Source organism: Thalassophryne amazonica, chromosome 20, assembly GCF_902500255.1.
Source record: "Thalassophryne amazonica chromosome 20, fThaAma1.1, whole genome shotgun sequence".
Taxonomy (NCBI): Eukaryota; Metazoa; Chordata; class Actinopteri; order Batrachoidiformes; family Batrachoididae; genus Thalassophryne; species Thalassophryne amazonica.
Genome location: NC_047122.1, coordinates 53,026,194 through 53,046,774, shown reverse-complemented (window position 1 = coordinate 53,046,774; position 20,581 = coordinate 53,026,194). Strand labels below are relative to the sequence as shown.

Below are 20,581 nucleotides of genomic sequence, written 5' to 3'. Positions count from 1 at the left end.
ACAACATGCCCAACGTGTCATAGCTGACGTGCCTCACTAGGCACATTTTATGCCTTGTTAGAGTCTCCCTATAACTTTTCATTTGACACAAAGTCATTCCAGCGGCTCAGAAGGACCTCTATCAGTCTCTTTAGTTAATACCATGGTGGACTTTTCAGTGTAACATGAGGCAGGGATACAGCTAGATGAGGTGCCAGATGCATGTCATGTCACATCCAATTGGCACCAGATGGTATACCTATGGTTCAAATAAATTACAGAGGATACTTGAGGTCTGAACCCCCTAAATAAGACATGTATCCCCAACACATCATCAAAAGAGGTCAAAACAACAGTTTATGGGGTTCAAACTCTAACTTTTCCAATGTATTTCCCATAATTATGTCTGGAAAGGCAGCATGGTGGCCAAGCGGTTTAGTGGGCTTCCTTTAGTTTAGTGGGCACTGCCCATTCCCCATGTAAAGTGGAGTTGTGTCAGGAAGGGCATCCGGTATAAAAGTTGTGTCAAGTCAACATACCGATACATATCACATCTGCTGTAGCAACCAGAGTGGAAAAGGGAGAAGCCGAATTTAAGTCCAGTGTGTGGTGCAAGCTAAAAGATACCGTTGGTTAATGTAATTAGCTAGCTATCTTGTTTAATACACGTTTTCTTACCTTCAGAGGTTCTAAACTAAATCGTGTCAAGTGTGTATGAATGAATTACATTAGATATCTTCTTACTTTTGCTTTACAGTTTAACAACGGTTGGCTAGCTAAACCTAGCACCTGTCTTACCTAACATTAACCAAGTAGCATTACGTAAGGACACTGATTGTCACTCTATAATTCACTTTCTGGTTATACAGAAGGAACATCTAATGTCTGGAAGATTGCGGGATGCAGCATGTTACTGAGGTTGTCGTTCTATTATATATGATGTATGACTTTTAGGACAGATCGTGACCTTTACACCTCCATAGATGCTCGACGCACCCTATGCATCACGATACAAGAACCAGGGAAGTTGTATCTTATCCAGTCTATCATCAATGTTCACACTCAGCATGCTTTGGCATTTGAGGCGGTATTAAAGAACATTTTAGAAAACTGTGATACAAAAGATACCCACACACTCAAATTGTTTTTCTAAACCTCTCTGATATTTATCAGCTGATAATGAGGTTTTTAATGGTGGTATTGTAACAGGATGGACCGTAGCTCATAACACATTTAAGGTTATTCCAATGCCACATATTACACAACATTCTACATAACGGGCAAATAAATACTATTTATATCAGTATTTTATTGTTGAGACAGATACATGATTACAACAGTATTAATATTTATTTTTTCTTCAATGCATAAACTGCCACCTTAGGAGCTCTTGTTGGCAAGGAAAGGTTTACTAACCTTGACTTTGCAAACGATGCTATGATGTTTGTTGAACCAATCAATACTGTGACTGCAGCACTCAAGAAATTGAGGAACCTGAAGTCTAATTTTGCCACTGTTGTCAACCAACAGTAAGATTCTGCTTTTAAATGACTTCCTGGATTCATCAGAAATGTATCTGTATCTGGTGAAAGTGTTGAACCTGTAGAGACATTGACTTATCTTGGCGGTGATGTTTATGTCTCTTGGTTCTCGGCCTTTATGATCGAGAAATACCTGGGAAGAGCGTATGTAATCATGACGTCAGCAGTGTTTGGTGATGTGGATGTCTTTGCAGAAGAATGAAGGCCCAAGTCTTCAGGTTGCTTGTGCTTTCCATCTAATTGTATAGTTGTGAGAGTTGGATGTTAAGCAATGACTAGGTCCCTTTTTAGAGTTCTTGGGTACCACTGGAATTATTTTGTGTCAAATAAATGATTATTTAGGAAGAATGAGATTAAGAGTAACACCAGAATTTGAGGAACATCAGCTATAACATTTCTTCCATGTGGTGCGTTTCTCTGGGCATGATCCAGTATGCAGGAGCCTCAGTATTGAAGACCCTAGTGGTTGACTAGGGTCCTAGTGGAGGCCAAGGGGACGCCCACGGTTCACCTGGTAGTCTTGAGAATTGGGGATGGACCAGTTGTCTGTCTGTACAGTTGTCATCAAAGAGCCATTGCGGTTCCATGGTGTGGTCGATTGAGAAATGCGTAGCACCAGTGCATGCTCATAGACCAGACCAGATCTGCATTTTCTAAATATGATCATTTCCTGATGTTAGAACAATTGCCTTCATATTTCTGCATACGTAGGTAGGTACATCATTGCAGAAACTCTTGGACAGTTGTCAGCTCTCTCCTAGGGGGAACGCCAAATGTAGGGTTAGGGTTAAAGTGTAGGTGACACGATATGTAATGGCTTTTTGAGTATTTAAGACTAAAATTAAACAAGATTTAGAAATTTATCCTTTCCTGGTGCACAGTTATTGAAGAGATAAATATTCGGATTTTGAATTGCGCACCACTAAAAACCAGGAACTACCTGGCTGGTCCCAACATCGGACAAGAAGGAGGAAGTGGCATCACCGCTGGAACCATTATCTTAATAGTCCCATTAATTTATGGATTTTTAGAGGCTACTGACAGCCCCGTTTCCACAGGGTGGTTCGGGTCGGTGATGCACTTTTTTTTTTATACATGTGATAACGGTTAATTCTCGCTGACAGAATCCTTTTGATTGGCAGGTGGAGCACTTTTATTGATGAGGGTGCTCGCACAGTGGCGGCAGCTTCTCCACAGTCTTTTAATTTGCAGCGCAAACAGGAGAGACTCGATCCATCAGCTGCAGATGCAATGAACAGATTACACCTGTAGCTGACCGTGCTGATCGCAGATCAGTACAGCAGTGACTCGGATCATCATGGACATTTCTTCAGCCAAGACAACAAATTAAATTGTTTTCAGACATTTCATCAGACTGAAGATGATCTCACTGAAATGGACAGGTAAGACTATATTATTTACTCCTTGTGCGAATGCTTTTAATATTTAACATGTTACGCTACTAACGTACAGTACACCAACTGTATTCAAGAAGGAAACTGTTTATTTTAAAAATAGCTGATATATTATTAAATTTCCCTCGTGACATTTTTAGAATGAATGTACCTGTTTCTCAGGGGGAAAAAAATCATAAATAAAAAATCCACACCAACCACGTTTTTTCCTGATGTTACAGATAGTAAAACTATTTTTTTAAAACAGTTGATTAGACCAAAAAGCTGGCAATATACTTGTATATCACCATTCTGTGTTCTGAACTCTGACAATATCGTCACTGTTGTCAGATTGAAGGTTTTCCTCCAAGGTTTCGTCTCCCTCATTGTCATCTAAATACGGCTCAAAACCATAAGGCTGTGTCCTCCACAACTTCTTCAGACAGGTTCAGACTGGACTAAAAAAAAAAAGGTCCACACTAATCAGAAAACAGCTTAACCTCTGCTGTGTTTACAATTGATTTGGGCTTAAATCAGCAGATGCTGTTCCAGTGATGATATCGCAACAATATGGCTGCAGCTGAGGGCTGAAATAGAGTCTCAGACCCCTTTGAGTCTGGTCTGCTTGAGGTTTCTTCCTCAGAGGAAGTTTTTCTTTACCACTGCTGCTCTGGGGGTTGGTAAAGTTGGGCCTTACTTGTGTGAAGCTCCTTGAGGCAACTCTGTTGTGATTTGGCGCTATATAAATTAAAATAAATTGAAATTGAAATGGAATTGGATTGATAGAGCGCAGGCTTCAGACACCTGCGTACTTATCAACTTTTATTGTTCAGGATTTTTAAAAATACCAACATTTCATGATTTTTTTGTGATTTTTTTTTTTTTTTTTGTGCACATTTTTTGGTGTCACCTACACTTTAATCTACGATGAAATAGGGAACTGAAACTGTGACACCTAATTTTTGGTAGTGAGTTACTTGTACCTCAGGATTTCACCTTTTATCTTGTTCTCTAATTATGACATCACAAAAATGTGATAGAGATAAAAGTCGGTGTCATATCTGCAGCAGATTCATCGATGGCTTGATGTTGAGCATTAAACTGTACGCTGTACCAAAGGTGGTAATAGGGCGGTATGAAAATAATCCTCTTGCAAAATGTGATAAATTGTGAGGTTAATGCAAATCAATGAAGTGAGTTTCAGAAGAGACAGCTGAACTGTATATTATCACGGGCGTGAAAAGTGAAAACATTATGCCGATGAGCTTAAGTAAAAGACTCATCTGCAGTTCATTTTACATCAAAAGATGAAGGTGAGTTGCAGATTTCTGTTCATGATAAGACGTCTCATTTGGTGAATATAGTAAATCAGTTTAACTGACATAAAAGCGTAACTCAAGCTGTGACTTTAAATCTGCCTCATAAATCTTCAATATTCCAGGGTTTTTTTTTTCTTCTACAGATGTGTTCTGAAGTCACGGTTGGACTGTGGATGCTCTTTTCCTGTGTGCACTTACCTTGGCACCTCTCGGACCAGCACGGCTCGGTGGAGCTGGCGCTGGATGTGCGCATGTCGAGGGCCGCAGGGGTGGACGAAAGGGTGCACAGCAACCAGGACGAAACCCTGCCCGTAGAGCTCTCTGACCTGAACCGGCAACTCTCGGACTGAAGACAAACAAAGCACCGACGACACCGGCACCTCTGCAGGGAGGAAGACGGTCAAAGAAGAGAAACAGAAGGAACAAAGAGCACATTTCATTGTGATCATTTCCACTGAACACCACATGGCATTTTCACACCAAATCAGACACTAATTACATTGCAACTACTCGCTTTTATCCTCTCTGTCAGCAGCACAGCCGATGTCGCAGACCGAACGGTCCCCCTAAAAATCTGTCCTTCCTGCCTTCACTGCGCATGCGTCATCAGTGGCGGTTCACTGATTATCACTTCGTTTTTGCTTCAAACTGAACTCCAGTCATCATCCGTCTCAACGACAGATATCTGAAGCTTTTGTACAACAATCATTTCCACATAAATTCAGCATTATTTCATCATAAAAAATGGAGGAAGCATGAGAGCGTCGCAGCCGGACGAGCTGCTGCTGCTGCTGCGTCATTTCAAAGCGTCAGTAACGACTCACCAATCGCCTCATTTCTGCTTAAAACTGACTTTAGAATGATTTAAGAGGTTGTACCTTTATCATCTGATGGTTAATAATACCATTAATCCATTTGATCTCTTTGGCTGTAGAGACAGTCTCAGATGAGCTGGTGTAGTCGCAAATGACGCATGCGCAGTGAAGGCAGGGCGGACCAATTTTTCAGGGAGGACCGTTCGGTCTGCAGCATCAGGCTGTGGGGAACGAGGGTGCAAAGGCGCACACCTATAAATATGCACATGCACAGATGCTGAATGTATTCCCAAACAAGAATCCAAGACTTCCAAAGGTTCATGAAACAATGAGATTGCATTGCCCGCTCTCGAGTGTCGCAAGAGCAGTGATGGGTACTTAAGTACAACGGAAAGCTGTCACTTGTGTGGAAATGGAAAGTGGAGCTTATCATGTGGAAGGAACTCCAACATCAACAACAACCTTCTCTGAATGTGTACGTTCATGCATTCATGGGAGTCTTACAGTTTGGCGGGGGGTGCAAGTATCACTGAGTGAAGTCAGGTTTGAGAGAGAAGAGGCTGGAAAAGAGATTGAGGGAGAGAGAGAGAGAGACAAGGCTGTCTGTCTGTGCCTGAATGCTTGTCATGCTTTCTCTCATTCACTCTCATTTGCATGGGTCTGGAGAAAATAACCTGAATAAATTAACTACACACACACACACACACACACTTATACACAAGGGGGAAAAAAGACGTGCAAGCCATCTCATTTTCAATTTGTTCTCCATCATCTGGCGTGTTCACACACGCAGACAAACAAGTGTGCGCGTACGGGGAGGCCGCCCGGCGCACTCAACGTGAACTCTCATTTCATTTGGAGAGGAGATGGTGTCGAGGTTAAAGAGGCGGGTTTTACCACCAGAGGATCCTCGACTCCCTCTTACACATAGTGCAGCAGATAAGTGAATATTTACTGAGGGAGCCTTCAAATGGTGATGCAAGCACCAAATTTGGCACACATACTCCTTAGACATTACTCTTTTAAAAATGCCGGGTACCCACGTGAAATTTGAATAGGCGGCCAAGAAGGGGTCAATTGAAGTATTACACAGGGGTCAAAATTTTAAAATGCTCCAGTCATATTGAAAGGTAGTCCATATTATTTGTCTGATCATAAAGATTCCAAAAAGGTATAGTTTGGACTATCTGTGAATGAATGTTCCAGAGTTATGGGGTAGAAACAGCAAGAACAGTGACAAAGGTCAATTTCAATTAGTACAGGGGTCAAAAGTTAAAGTTGATAAAAAAAAGTGATGCAAATTATTAGTTGGGTGAATACGGTTTTAAAAAGGAATAGTTTGCATCATGTATCATGCTTAGTTATCATGTTACAGGGTAGCATATGTCACATGTCATAGAATCCAATGGATGCTGATATTATTTAACCTTTACTTTGCAAACCAAGCACGCAACACAGTCAAAACTATTCCATTTATTAATCCTATTAGCTCAACCAGTAATTTGCACCACTTTTTACCAAAATTGGAGCAACTTTAACTTTTGACCCCTGTACAAACTGAAACTGACCTTTCTCAGTGTTCTTGCTGTTTTTAATCAATCAATTCAATCAATTTTATTTATATATATATATATATAATATATATTTATTATTACGTAAAAACCCCAACAGTCAAAACGACCCCCTGTGAGCAAGCTGGGGCTGAGGGAGAGAACCAGGAAAAAGACATGCTGTGGAAGAGAGCAGAGATCAATCACTAATGATTAAATGCAGAGTGGTGCATACAGAGCAAAAAGAGAAAGAAACACTCAGTGCATCATGGGAACCCCCCAGCAGTCTAAGTCTATAGCAGCATAACTAAGGGATGGTTCAGGGTCACCTGATCCAGCCCTAACTATAAGCTTTAGCAAAAAGGAAAGTTTTAAGCCTAATCTTAAAAGTAGAGAGGGTGTCTGTCTCCCTGATCTGAATTGGGAGCTGGTTCCACAGGAGAGGAGCCTGAAAGCTGAAGGCTCTGCCTCCCATTCTACTCTTACAAACCCTAGGAACTACAAGTAAGCCTGTAGTCTGAGAGCAAAGCGCTCTATTGGGGTGATATGGTACTATGAGGTCCCTAAGATAAGATGGGACCTGATTATTCAAAACCTTATAAATAAGAAGAAGAATTTTAAATTCTATTAGGACAACCTGATAATAATGAATTACAATAGTCCAGCCTAGAGGAAATAAATGCATGAATTAGTTTTTCAGCATCACTCTGAGACAAGACCTTTCTAATTTTAGAGATATTGCGTAAATGCAAAAAAACAGTCCTACATATTTGTTTAATATGCGCATTGAATGACATATCCTGATCAAAAATGACTCCAAGATTTCTCACAGTATTACTAGAGGTCAGGGTAATGCCATCCAGAGTAAGGATCTGGTTAGACACCATGTTTCTAAGATTTGTGGGGCCAAGTACAATAACTTCAGTTTTATCTGAGTTTAAAAGCAGGAAATTAGAGGTCATCCATGTCTTTATGTCTGTAAGACAATCCTGCAGTTTAGCTAATTGGTGTGTGTCCTCTGGCTTCATGGATAGATAAAGCTGGGTATCATCTGCGTAACAATGAAAATTTAAGCAATGCTGTCTAATAATACTGCCTAAGGGAAGCATGTATAAAGTGAATAAAATTGGTCCTAGCACAGAACCTTGTGGAACTCCATAATTAACCTTAGTCTGTGAAGAAGATTCCCCATTTACATGAACAAATTGTAATCTATTACATAAATATGATTCAAACAATCGCAGCGCAGTGCCTTTAATACCTACGGCATGCTCTAATCTCTGTAATAAAATTTTATGGTCAACAGTATCAAAAGCAGCACTGAGGTCTAACAGAACAAGCACAGAGATGAGTCCACTGTCTGAGGCCATAAGAAGATCATTTGTAACCTTCACTAATGCTGTTTCTGTACTATGATGAATTCTAAAACCTGACTGAAACTCTTCAAATAGACCATTCCTCTGCAGATGATCAGTTAGCTGTTTTACAACTACCCTTTCAAGAATTTTTGAGAGAAAAGGAAGGTTGGAGATTGGCCTATAATTAGCTAAGATAGCTGGGTCAAGTGATGGCTTTTTAAGTAATGGTTTAATTACTGCCACCTTAAAAGCCTGTGGTACATAGCCAACTAATAAAGATAGATTGATCATATTTAAGATCGAAGCATTAAATAATCGTAGGGCTTCCTTGAGCAGCCTGGTAGGAATGGGGTCTAATAGACATGTTGATGGTTTGGATGAAGTAACTAATGAAAATAACTCAGACAGAACAATCGGAGAGAAAGAGTCTAACCAAATACCGGCATCACTGAAAGCAGCCAAAGATAATGATACGTCTTTGGGATTGTTATGAGTAATTTTTTCTCTAATAGTTAAAATTTTATTAGCAAAGAAAGTCATGAAGTCATTACTAGTTAAAGTTAAAGGAATACTCAGCTCAGTAGAGCTCTGACTCTTTGTCAGCCTGGCTACAGTGCTGAAAAGAAACCTGGGGTTGTTCTTATTTTCTTCAATTAGTGATGAGTAGTAAGATGTCCTAGCTTTATGGAGGGCTTTTTTATAGCGCAACAGACTCTTTTTCCAGGCTAAGTGAAGATCTTCTAAATTAGTGAGACGCCATTTCCTATCCAACTTACGGGTTATCTGCTTTAAGCTGCGAGTTTGTGAGTTATACCACAGAGTCAGGCACTTCTGATTTAAAGCTCTCTTTTTCAGAGGAGCTACAGCATCCAAAGTTGTCTTCAATGAGGATGTAAAACTACTGACGAGATACTCTATCTCACTTACAGAGTTTAGGTAGCTACTCTGCACTGTGTTGGTATATGGCATTAGAGAACATAAAGAAGGAATCATATCCTTAAACCTAGTTACAGTGCTTTCTGAAAGACTTCTAGTGTAATGAAACTTATTCCCCACTGCTGGGTAGTCCATCAGAGTAAATGTAAATGTTATTAAGAAATGATCAGACAGAAGGGAGTTTTCAGGGAATACTGTTAAGTCTTCAATTTCCATACCATAAGTCAGAACAAGATCTAAGATATGATTAAAGTCGTGGGTGGACTCATTTACATTTTGAGCAAAGCCAATTGAGTCTAATAATAGATTAAATGCATTGTTGAGGCTGTCATTCTCAGCATCTGTGTGGATGTTAAAATCGCCCACTATAATTATCTTATCTGAGCTAAGCACTAAGTCAGACAAAGGGTCTGAAAATTCACAGAGAAACTCACAGTAACGACCAGGTGGACGATAGATAATAACAAATAAAACTGGTTTTTGGGACTTCCAATTTGGATGGACAAGACTAAGAGTCAAGCTTTCAAATGAATTAAAGCTCTGTCTGGGTTTTTGATTAATTAATAAGCTGGAATGGAAGATTGCTGCTAATCCTCCGCCTCGGCCCGTGCTACGAGCATTCTGGCAGTTAGTGTGACTCGGGGGTGTTGACTCATTTAAACTAACATATTCATCCTGCTGTAACCAGGTTTCTGTAAGGCAGAATAAATCAATATGTTGATCAATTATTATATCATTTACTAACAGGGACTTAGAAGAGAGAGACCTAATGTTTAATAGACCACATTTAACTGTTTTAGTCTGTGGTGCAGTTGAAGGTGCTATATTATTTTTTCTTTTTGAATTTTTATGCTTAAATAGATTTTTGCTGGTTATTGGTAGTCTGGGAGCAGGCACCGTCTCTACGGGGATGGGGTAATGAGGGGATGGCAGGGGGAGAGAAGCTGCAGAGAGGTGTGTAAGACTACAACTCTGCTTCCTGGTCCCAGCCCTGGATAGTCATGGTTTGGAGGGTTTAAGAAAATTGGCCAGATTTCTAGAAATGAGAGCTGCTCCATCCAAAGTGGGATGGATGCCGTCTCTCCTAACAAGACCAGGTTTTCCCCAGAAGCTTTGCCAATTATCTATGAAGCCCACCTCATTTTTTGGACACCACTCAGACAGCCAGCAATTCAAGGAGAACATGTGGCTAAACATGTCACTCCCGGTCCGATTGGGGAGGGGCCCAGAGAAAACTACAGAGTCCGACATTGTTTTTGCAAAGTTACACACCGATTCAATGTTAATTTTAGTGACCTCTGATTGGCGTAACTGGGTGTCATTACTGCCAACGTGAATTACAGTCTTACCAAATTTACGCTTAGCCTTAGCCAGCAGTTTCAAATTTCCTTCAATGTCGCCTGCTCTGGCCCCCGGAAGACAATTGACTATGGTTGCTGGTGTCGCTAACTTCACATTTCTCAAAACAGAGTCGCCAATAACCAGAGTTTGATCCTCGGCGGGTGTGTCGCCGAGTGGGGAAAAACGGTTAGAAATGTGAACGGGTTGGCGGTGTACACAGGGCTTCTGTTTAGGACTACGCTTCCTCCTCACAGTCACCCAGTCGGCCTGCTTTCCTGGCTGCTCGGGATCTGCCAGAGGGAAACTAATGGCGGCTAAGCTACCTTGGTCCGCACCGACTACAGGGGCCTGGCTAGCTGTAGAATTTTCCACGGTGCGGAGCCAAGTCTCCAATTCGCCCAGCCTGGCCTCCAAAGCTACGAATAAGCTACACTTATTACAAGTACCATTACTGCTAAAGGAGGCCGAGGAATAACTAAACATTTCACACCCAGAGCAGAAAAGTGCGGGAGAGACAGGAGAAGCCGCCATGCTAAATCGGCTAAGAGCTAGTAGCTGCGCTAAGCTAACGGATTCCTAAAAACACACAAAGTGAATAATGTGTAAATAATTTAGAGGTGATTCAGCAGAGGGAGTGTTTTAGTTAAGGCACGTGAAGATTACACTGTGAAACAAATCGTTATCTAGTTAACTAGATCAATCTAACTGCGCAGATTAAACAGCTAACAGATACAGCAAAACACCGCTGTGCTCCGGAACAGGAAGTGATACAATACTGCAGTGAGAGCCAACCACCAGTAGAGGCAAACAAGAGCTCGCAATGCAAAATCCCCATAACTTTTTACCCCATAACTCCAGAACATTCATTCACAGATAGTCCAAACTATACCTTTTTGGAATCTTTATGATCAGACAAATAATATGGAATACATTTCAATATGATTGGAGCATTTTTAAATTTTGACCCCTGTGTAATACTTCAATTGACCCCTTCTTGGCCGCCTATTGAAAGTTCACGTGGGTACCCAGCATTTTTAAAAGAGTAATGTCTAAGGAGTATGTGTGCCAAATTTGGTGCTTGCATCACCATTTTTCAGTTATCCGCTGCACTAACAAGAAAAATCACTCAAATACAAGATGTTCCCAGCGTGTAGTTGAGCATACTAATATCAGTGTGTGTGTGTGTGTGTGTGTGTGTGTGTGTGTGTGTGTGTGTGTGTGTGTGTGTGTGTGTGTGTGTGTGTGTGTGTGCTGTATCATTATAAAAACACCGTCCATCTGCATCAGATGGAAAAACTGTTACACAAATCCAGGCTGTTTACCAGGCCGAAGGATGTACTGCTCACGTTACATCCTTCTGACATCGCTGCCAGAAGGATGTCAGAGCCGTCAGTTGAGCAAACATTTACGCGGGTGTCTGTCGAGGCTTATCAAAAGCAACGCATTGATAGTAATAATAATAACACCAATAACAGCTGGAGACTTGTGCGAGGGGTATAACAATGATCCTGTCATCGCAAACACTCATTAGCCGTCATTATCTCTGCACGGTTGGCGCTCGCCTGCAAACAACATGCGCAGTCGAAACATTGTGGGTAATTCAGGCGCGGTGCGCAGACATTATTAGTTTGTTATGCGACGCTCCAGGCTGGGAAGTGATTTCATTTATACTGTCTGCCACTGTGGGATTTAAAAGCGAGGCTGCAGTTCCGCCCTGGAATGGGAACATGGGAAAGGCTGGAGGTGGGGTGGGAGCAGAAAAGCAGTTTGGAATTTGTTTGGTATGAAGTTCAGAGAGGTGCCACCGTGAACATCAAGATGTGCAAAAACAACATTCTCGTTTTTCTATTTCTGTTTCCGAGCGCTTTGACCGCACAACAGCCAGCTTTGTGACACCTCACTTTGTGACGCCTCGCTTTGTGACGCCTCACTTTGTGATGCCTCGCTTTGTGACGCCTCGCTTTTTGACCCTGGGTTTGGATGCAGGCCGCATTCATCGTGTGAGACACCCCCTGCTTTTTGTTGCCGCTCAAGAGGCCTTATTAATTCCTCGTACAAATCTCAGAATTTCCATGCCAGGCTGTAAAGGATATTTAGTGGAGCGTGCGCATCTGTTGCCGTGGTATCTTGGCGAGTGTGCACGGGCTGCTCTTTGCCTGCATGCGTGCACAGAAGGAAGAACGAGTTTTCACTAAGCCAGCTAGGTGATGCATGGGGATTACTTACAGCCACCCTAAAGGCTTATCCCTATCCTTACTGGAGGTTTGCGTTTATTTAAACAGCCTGCTAATGACTTGCAGAGGTTTTTGGGAAAGGATATGTGCCAAAACTCCAACTATAAAATAATCAGCTTCCTGGAGCCTGAAGCTCCCCACCGTTTGGGGAATGCGGCCGGAGGCTGCAACCATCAATGGTCAGAGTCTGAGCTTCGTCAAATGGAGGTCGAGTTACTTCAGAAGACTGAATTTATAGGAAATCTCAAAGAGAGAGAAAGAGAGAGTGCCGGGTTCAGAAATACAGCTGACAAGTACAAGCGGGGAAAGAAAAAAGGCTTGCCGCGGCGAGAACATGAGGCACGTACAGCTACATGTACTTGTGATGCTGTGAATTCCAGCCTGGCTCACTTTTGACAAGAGTCACCACACCATCTTTGCTGGCATCTTTTGCCAATAAGACAGATAAGAGTGCAAAATAAATAAAAAACCAGAAGGTGCACTCAGACTCTGCAACCTCCACACCTTACCGTCAACACCAATTCACGCAAATTCATTTGTTGTGACTCAGCATCTGTACATCACACAACCTTTGCACCATGTTTAATCCACGAAGCTTCATAACTGTTTGCATTAGTTACACCCTTGAGCTTGACTTGTCAAGGTCACCCAAGGTCAAACTTCAAGTGAACAATAGAAAGGTAACATGTAACTTTATATTTGTCTTTAATAGCAACCAGCCCTGCAACAGACTGGCGTCCTGTCCCAGGTGGACCCCGCCTCCCATCCTATGGCCCCTGGGATAGGCTCTAGCCCCCCGTGACCCTTAATTAGAGTGAGTGGGTATAGAAAATTCCATGTTGCAATTCCATGTTGTAGAAGCTCACAGTCCAAAATTATTTTTAGAAATTGGGGAGAATAGTTTTTGAAACTGCAAGAGCAAATATTCACTTGTGCAAAAAGAACGTAATTTCAGTTAAAATGATGCGGTGAAGGTTAGCTATACCATGTCAAAGCAGGTTTATTTTTTCATGTTTTTCTCCCATCAAAATGTGAATGATTTGGGCTTATTCTCTATCAAATTGCATAAACTGATTTTTCATCCTCTGCATAAGCATATTATTGTTTTGTGTTAATGAGAACATTGCACACATCTGTTGAAGTGAGAAATTGGTTGCCAGCACTCCACCTGCTTTGGCCCAGAAATCATAAAAATACCCACATAATATGTTATTAAGATGTCAAATTATAGAATATGGCAACTGTCAGTCAAAGTACATCGTTTTAATAGCAGAAATTTGTTTTTTGGGAAAAAAAAAACAAATTTGATTTTTGCAACTTTAAATATGGAGTGACATACTGTACCGTCAGTCACGTAACGTCAGTCACGCATAATTATGCAATCAGGCAGTTCATGCCTTTGATTTGTAACATAGCAAGGAGCAGCAGAATGACAGTTGCTTGCAGCCTTATATCCTAGAATAAAAGTTGTTAACCCTGTATAGTTTGAAGACAAAGTTGAATCAAGTTTAGGAATTTTCTTAATGGCTGTTTTTTGTAACGTCAATCGCACAAAGTATTAAGTACCACCAAGTTGTACTAAGCACTAACAAAGTTTCCTTCCCCTACCAAATAGACCTTGTCCCTATTATGTCTTCCACAAGATAGGAACACTCAGGGGCTGTATGTTGTAAGTCCTGCTCACTTCAAAAGGCCTGCTTCCTCTCTGAATGTAACGTCAGTCACTGTGTAATTGCCCAGTTGGATTTTAAACCAATTCCTTGAAGTAAATGTTTTAATATGTAGTTTGACATTCCAAGATCTATGGTCATGTGACCAACGGGAAGGTGATACATGACTTTATATGAATGTTTAATAATAACCACAGGTGTATGATGTATCTTTAACCATCCTTCTGAGTTAAATAACCCCTATATACAAGTTGAAGTAAGTCCTCTATCAGCCTTGAGGCCTGTTGGTGTCGGTGCTTATCCCCGAATTCTGGAGCATGAAGCAGATCATAGTCCGTAACCCCCAGCTAAGCCCAGTACCCAGTTACAGATGAGTGAACTAGAACAACATAGATGAAGTTTCTTGTCCAAAGACATAGTCAGATGACATGACTGGGAATCGAACCCAAGTTTATATATTACTCTCCCAACTCACCTACTGAGTCACTGGCTGAGCCTCAACTATACCACAAAGTTTGGTTTAAATTGGGCCAAAACTCTCCGAGTTACTTTGGTGACACACAGGATGAAAAAATAAAAGAATCAGACCACGTCCGCGGCTCCAGCTCAGTCAGTTCAAGGCTTTCGACAAACACTCGGGGAAAGTGCATCAGATAGCGCACATCTCACAAACTGATGGATTTGTGTGTCGCTCGCCCCCTCAGCCAAACATACCAGGTTCTGATGGCACAGATACATCATAAGAAGGGAAAAGTGATACATCTGGATTTGTCAACAGATGAAATCTCGCTCACAACCCCCTTCCTCACAGGTATATACAGCAGCAGCAGCGTGCACAGCTAGCTGCACACAAACCGCTGAGCATTAGACACATGCTGCAAGTTTTAATGAGCCGAGCAGGGCCTCGGTCTCTGCAGGGCGGCACAAAGTCATTGGCAGAGTTCAGGTCCTCGCTGTCGGCGCCACAGACCGGCCTTAGTCACGCAGCATCACACCCAGCTTTCCTCCTCACACTTTGTCAGATTCGTGACTCCTGCTCGCTCACTCTCACACCTCCAGCTCTCTCCTCCTTGTACTCGAGATAGTTTCTCTTCCTGCCCCAGACCTGTGCTAATGCTCACGGCCTCACTCCTTTTTTGTGCCTTTCATTTTTTTCCTCACCACCTTCACTTGAATTCTTTTTGTTGTCTCCATTCTCTGCTCTCTCCGGCTCCTTTGCTCATTATCTGAAGCAAAGCTTTGACACAAAGGTGAGTGGTTTAGAATGTCACACCTGGCTGACGTGTTGTACTTCCTACATTCACGATGACATGTCAAGATAACCAATTAAGGTGACAACGGAGATAATGACGATTATGGCACTTTGGTAAAGGCGGATGATGCATTAGGATAAAGCAGGTGGGTCATAAAAAAGAAAAAAAAAGGACAGTACAGTAAGAAAAGGAAGATTGTAGACTTAACTAGTGGTTCCCAAACTGTGGGGCTGGCCCCCATGTGGGATGCAAAGCTGTTTGAAGCAAACAAATGCTGGAACAATACAAAGCAGTGCTAAGAGATTAATCAAATTTTGATTTCACTTATGATTTTGTCTTACGATTATTACAACAAACAAAATAATCAAGATAAAATTATTATTTTGCTGCATTACGTTTTGTAGTGATGCTCTCCTTTTGCTCTTTGTCCAGACCTCGACGTAACTTATGATTTAGCACTATGTAAATAAACTGAATTTAAACTGCTTGTTAATGTCAAACCAATAATATTCAACACTGATTATATATTTTTGGTGTTTCCAATATTATCAGTCACCAGGAAATTAAAACAATTACTTGGCTGAGCCGATTGGAAAGACCTGACTTTGTTCCAGCATTCAAACTTAAATAATATCACTGAGGAGTTAAAAATTTCTGGGGAAAGAACAAAATTCCTAAACAAGAGTAATCAGAGATTTCTGAAAATCAATGCAGTAGTTTTTTACGTAATCCAGCTAACTGTAATCCTTCAAAGCCTATATAAAGTGAAATCTTGACCCAGAATGTGGATCCAGATCACTTCCAAAATTTAATGGAGTCTTCCATGACTTAATATGTATATGTGTTGAAAATTTCATGAAAAACCCATGCAGTAGTTTTTAAGTAATCCAGCTAACAGTAACCCTTCAAAGCCTATATAAAGTGAAATCTTGACCCAGAATCTGGATCCAGATCACTTCCAAAATTTAATGGAGTCTTCCATGACTTAATATGTATATGTGTTGAAAATTTTCTGAAAATCCATGCAGTATTTTTTAAGTAATCCAGCTAACAGTAATCCTTCAAAGCCTATATAAAGTGAAATCTTGACCCAGAATCTGGATCCAGATCAACTCCAAAATTTAATGGAGTCTTCCATGACTTAATATGTATATGTGTTGAAAATGTCATGAAAAACCCATGCAGTAGTTTTTAAGTAATCCAGCTAACAGTAACCCTTTAAAAGCCTATATAAAGTGAAATCTTGACCCAGAATCTGGATTCAGATCTGGATCACCTCCAAAATTTAATGGAGTCTTCCATGACTTAATATGTATATGTGTTGAAACTTTCCTGAAAATCCATGCAGTAGTTTTTAAGTAATCCAGCTAACAGTAATCCTTCAAAGCCTATATAAAGTGAAATCTTGACCCAGAATCTGGATCCAGATCACTTCCAAAATTAATGGAGTCTTCCATGACTTAATATGTATATGTGTTGAAAATGTCCTGAAAATCCATGCAGTAGTTTTTAAGTAATCCAGCTAACAGTAATCCTTCAAAGCCTATATAAAGTGAAATCTTGACCCAGAATCTGGATTTCGATCTGGATCACCTCCAAAATTTAATGGAGCCTTCCATGACCTAATATGTATATGTGTTGAAAATTTCATGAAAATCCATGCAGTAGTTTTTAAGTAATCCAGCTAACAGTAACCCTTCAAAGCCTATATAAAGTGAAATCTTGACCCAGAATCTGGATTTTGATCTGGATCACCTCCAAAATTTAATGGAGCCTTCCATGACCTAATATGTATATGTGTTGAAAATTTCATGAAAATCCATACAGTAGTTTTTACGTAATCCAGCTAACAGTAATCCTTCAAAGCCTATATAAAGTGAAATCTTGACCCAGAATCTGGATCCAGATCACTTCCAAAATTTAATGGAGTCTTCCATGACTTAATATGTATATGTTTTGAAAATTTCATGAAAAACCCATGCAGTAGTTTTTAAGTAATCCAGCTAACAGTAATCCTTCAAAGCCTATATAAAGTGAAATATTGACCCAGAATCTGGATTCAGATCTGGATCACCTCTAAAATTTAATGGAGTCTTCCATGACCTAATATGTATATGTGTTGAAAATTTCATGAAAATCCATGCAGTAGTTTTTAAGTAATCCAGCTAACAGTAATCCTTCAAAGCCTATATAAAGTGAAATCTTGACCCAGAATCTGGATTCAGATCTGGATCACCTCCAAAATTTAATGGAGTCTTCCATGACTTAATATGTATATGTGTTGAAACTTTCCTGAAAATCCATGCAGTAGTTTTTAAGTAATCCAGCTAACAGTAATCCTTCAAAGCCTATATAAAGTGAAATCTTGACCCAGAATCTGGATCCAGATCACTTCCAAAATTAATGGAGTCTTCCATGACTTAATATGTATATGTGTTGAAAATGTCCTGAAAATCCATGCAGTAGTTTTTAAGTAATCCAGCTAACAGTAATCCTTCAAAGCCTATATAAAGTGAAATCTTGACCCAGAATCTGGATTTCGATCTGGATCACCTCCAAAATTTAATGGAGCCTTCCATGACCTAATATGTATATGTGTTGAAAATTTCATGAAAATCCATGCAGTAGTTTTTAAGTAATCCAGCTAACAGTAACCCTTCAAAGCCTATATAAAGTGAAATCTTGACCCAGAATCTGGATTCAGATCTGGATCACCTCCAAAATTTAATGGAGTCTTCCATGACTTAATATGTATATGTGTTGAAACTTTCCTGAAAATCCATGCAGTAGTTTTTAAGTAATCCAGCTAACAGTAATCCTTCAAAGCCTATATAAAGTGAAATCTTGACCCAGAATCTGGATCCAGATCACTTCCAAAATTAATGGAGTCTTCCATGACTTAATATGTATATGTGTTGAAAATGTCCTGAAAATCCATGCAGTAGTTTTTAAGTAATCCAGCTAACAGTAATCCTTCAAAGCCTATATAAAGTGAAATCTTGACCCAGAATCTGGATTTCGATCTGGATCACCTCCAAAATTTAATGGAGCCTTCCATGACCTAATATGTATATGTGTTGAAAATTTCATGAAAATCCATGCAGTAGTTTTTAAGTAATCCAGCTAACAGTAACCCTTCAAAGCCTATATAAAGTGAAATCTTGACCCAGAATCTGGATTTTGATCTGGATCACCTCCAAAATTTAATGGAGCCTTCCATGACCTAATATGTATATGTGTTGAAAATTTCATGAAAATCCATACAGTAGTTTTTACGTAATCCAGCTAACAGTAATCCTTCAAAGCCTATATAAAGTGAAATCTTGACCCAGAATCTGGATCCAGATCACTTCCAAAATTTAATGGAGTCTTCCATGACTTAATATGTATATGTTTTGAAAATTTCATGAAAAACCCATGCAGTAGTTTTTAAGTAATCCAGCTAACAGTAATCCTTCAAAGCCTATATAAAGTGAAATATTGACCCAGAATCTGGATTCAGATCTGGATCACCTCTAAAATTTAATGGAGTCTTCCATGACCTAATATGTATATGTGTTGAAAATTTCATGAAAATCCATGCAGTAGTTTTTAAGTAATCCAGCTAACAGTAATCCTTCAAAGCCTATATAAAGTGAAATCTTGACCCAGAATCTGGATTTCGATCTGGATCACCTCCAAAATTTAATGGAGCCTTCCATGACCTAATATGTATATGTGTTGAAAATTTCCTGAAAATCCATGCAGTAGTTTTTAAGTAATCCAGCTAACAGTAACCCTTCAAAGCCTATATAAAGTGAAATCTTGACCCAGAATCTGGATCCAGATCACTTCCAAAATTTAATGGAGTCTTCCATGACTTAATATGTATATGTTTTGAAAATTTCATGAAAAACCCATGCAGTAGTTTTTAAGTAATCCAGCTAACAGTAATCCTTCAAAGCCTATATAAAGTGAAATATTGACCCAGAATCTGGATTCAGATCTGGATCACCTCTAAAATTTAATGGAGTCTTCCATGACCTAATATGTATATGTGTTGAAAATTTCATGAAAATCCATGCAGTAGTTTTTAAGTAATCCAGCTAACAGTAATCCTTCAAAGCCTATATAAAGTGAAATCTTGACCCAGAATCTGGATCCAGATCACTTCCAAAATTTAATGGAGTCTTCCATGACTTAATATGTATATGTGTTGAAAATGTCATGAAAAACCCATGCAGTAGTTTTTAAGTAATCCAGCTAACAGTAACCCTTCAAAGCCTATATAAAATGAAATCTTGACCCAAAATCTGAATTTAGATCTGGATCACCTCCTAAATTTAATGGAGTCTTCCATGGCCTAAGATGTGTCTGTGGTGAAAATTTTGTTATAATCCGTGCAGTAGTTTTGATGTAATCTTGCTAACAGTCAGGTAGACAGACAGACAGACAAATAAACACTGATGATTTTATTACATCCTTGGCAGATGTAATAAATAGAAACCACAAGCCAGCTACGTGGAGGCCAGGTGTGTGAACACTGAACATATTTCTTGTCCTCCCTGTATTCTCAATGAGGTTGTTGTGCCCCAGTATGACTGAGTTGGGTTTAGTCACATGAAATAGTTTTTAGCTGAGGCGACACTATAATTAGAACCGAGCCTATAAAACAGAGGCTGATGCAAACTCATCAAGCACTCTGCATCTTCCGAGCTTCATCCCTCACTGGTCTCTGGTCACCGCGCTCCTCTTCAGTCTGAACACTAAGCTCTCTCCCACACAGAACACCATTTCTTTAAATAAACAGCCGTCGCATATCTCAGAGGGGACAGCGGAAAAGATATTTGATCTTCATTACTGTGTAGGAGTCATCAAGTCACGCTGGTGGAGAACTAATATTATTAATGGAAGTCAAATTGAATTAAAGCATGAATTTGACCGTAGCTTTTCTCAATGTCAGGGACTGACATAAAAATTCCTCTATCTGCCTCCTACGTGCACACGCATACACACACACACACAAACACAAATAAATCCCTTTGCTGGGAATGAGGTCTCTCAATCTCCACAAACAATCAGATAATCCTTCAGGAATCCTTCACTTCTCGTGGTCGCTCTGTCACAAACGGGGGAAACAGAGACGCGTACCTACTCACAGCCACGTGCACACCGTCGACGCACAACCGATATGTTTATCCTAAAATAGAGT

At 40.2% G+C, this 20,581-nt stretch overlaps 1 protein-coding gene across 1 annotated transcript in view; it reads right to left on the bottom strand.

The window, feature by feature from the left end:
• The window catches only part of rftn1a (raftlin, lipid raft linker 1a), a 59,205-nt gene that overhangs the window by 12,899 nt on the left and 25,725 nt on the right, over positions 1-20,581 (bottom strand). Inside the window, exon 3 of the mRNA XM_034160259.1 lies at positions 4,432-4,615. Within this exon, the coding sequence (XP_034016150.1) occupies positions 4,432-4,615 (184 nt within the window). The remainder of the gene's footprint in view (positions 1-4,431; positions 4,616-20,581) is intronic.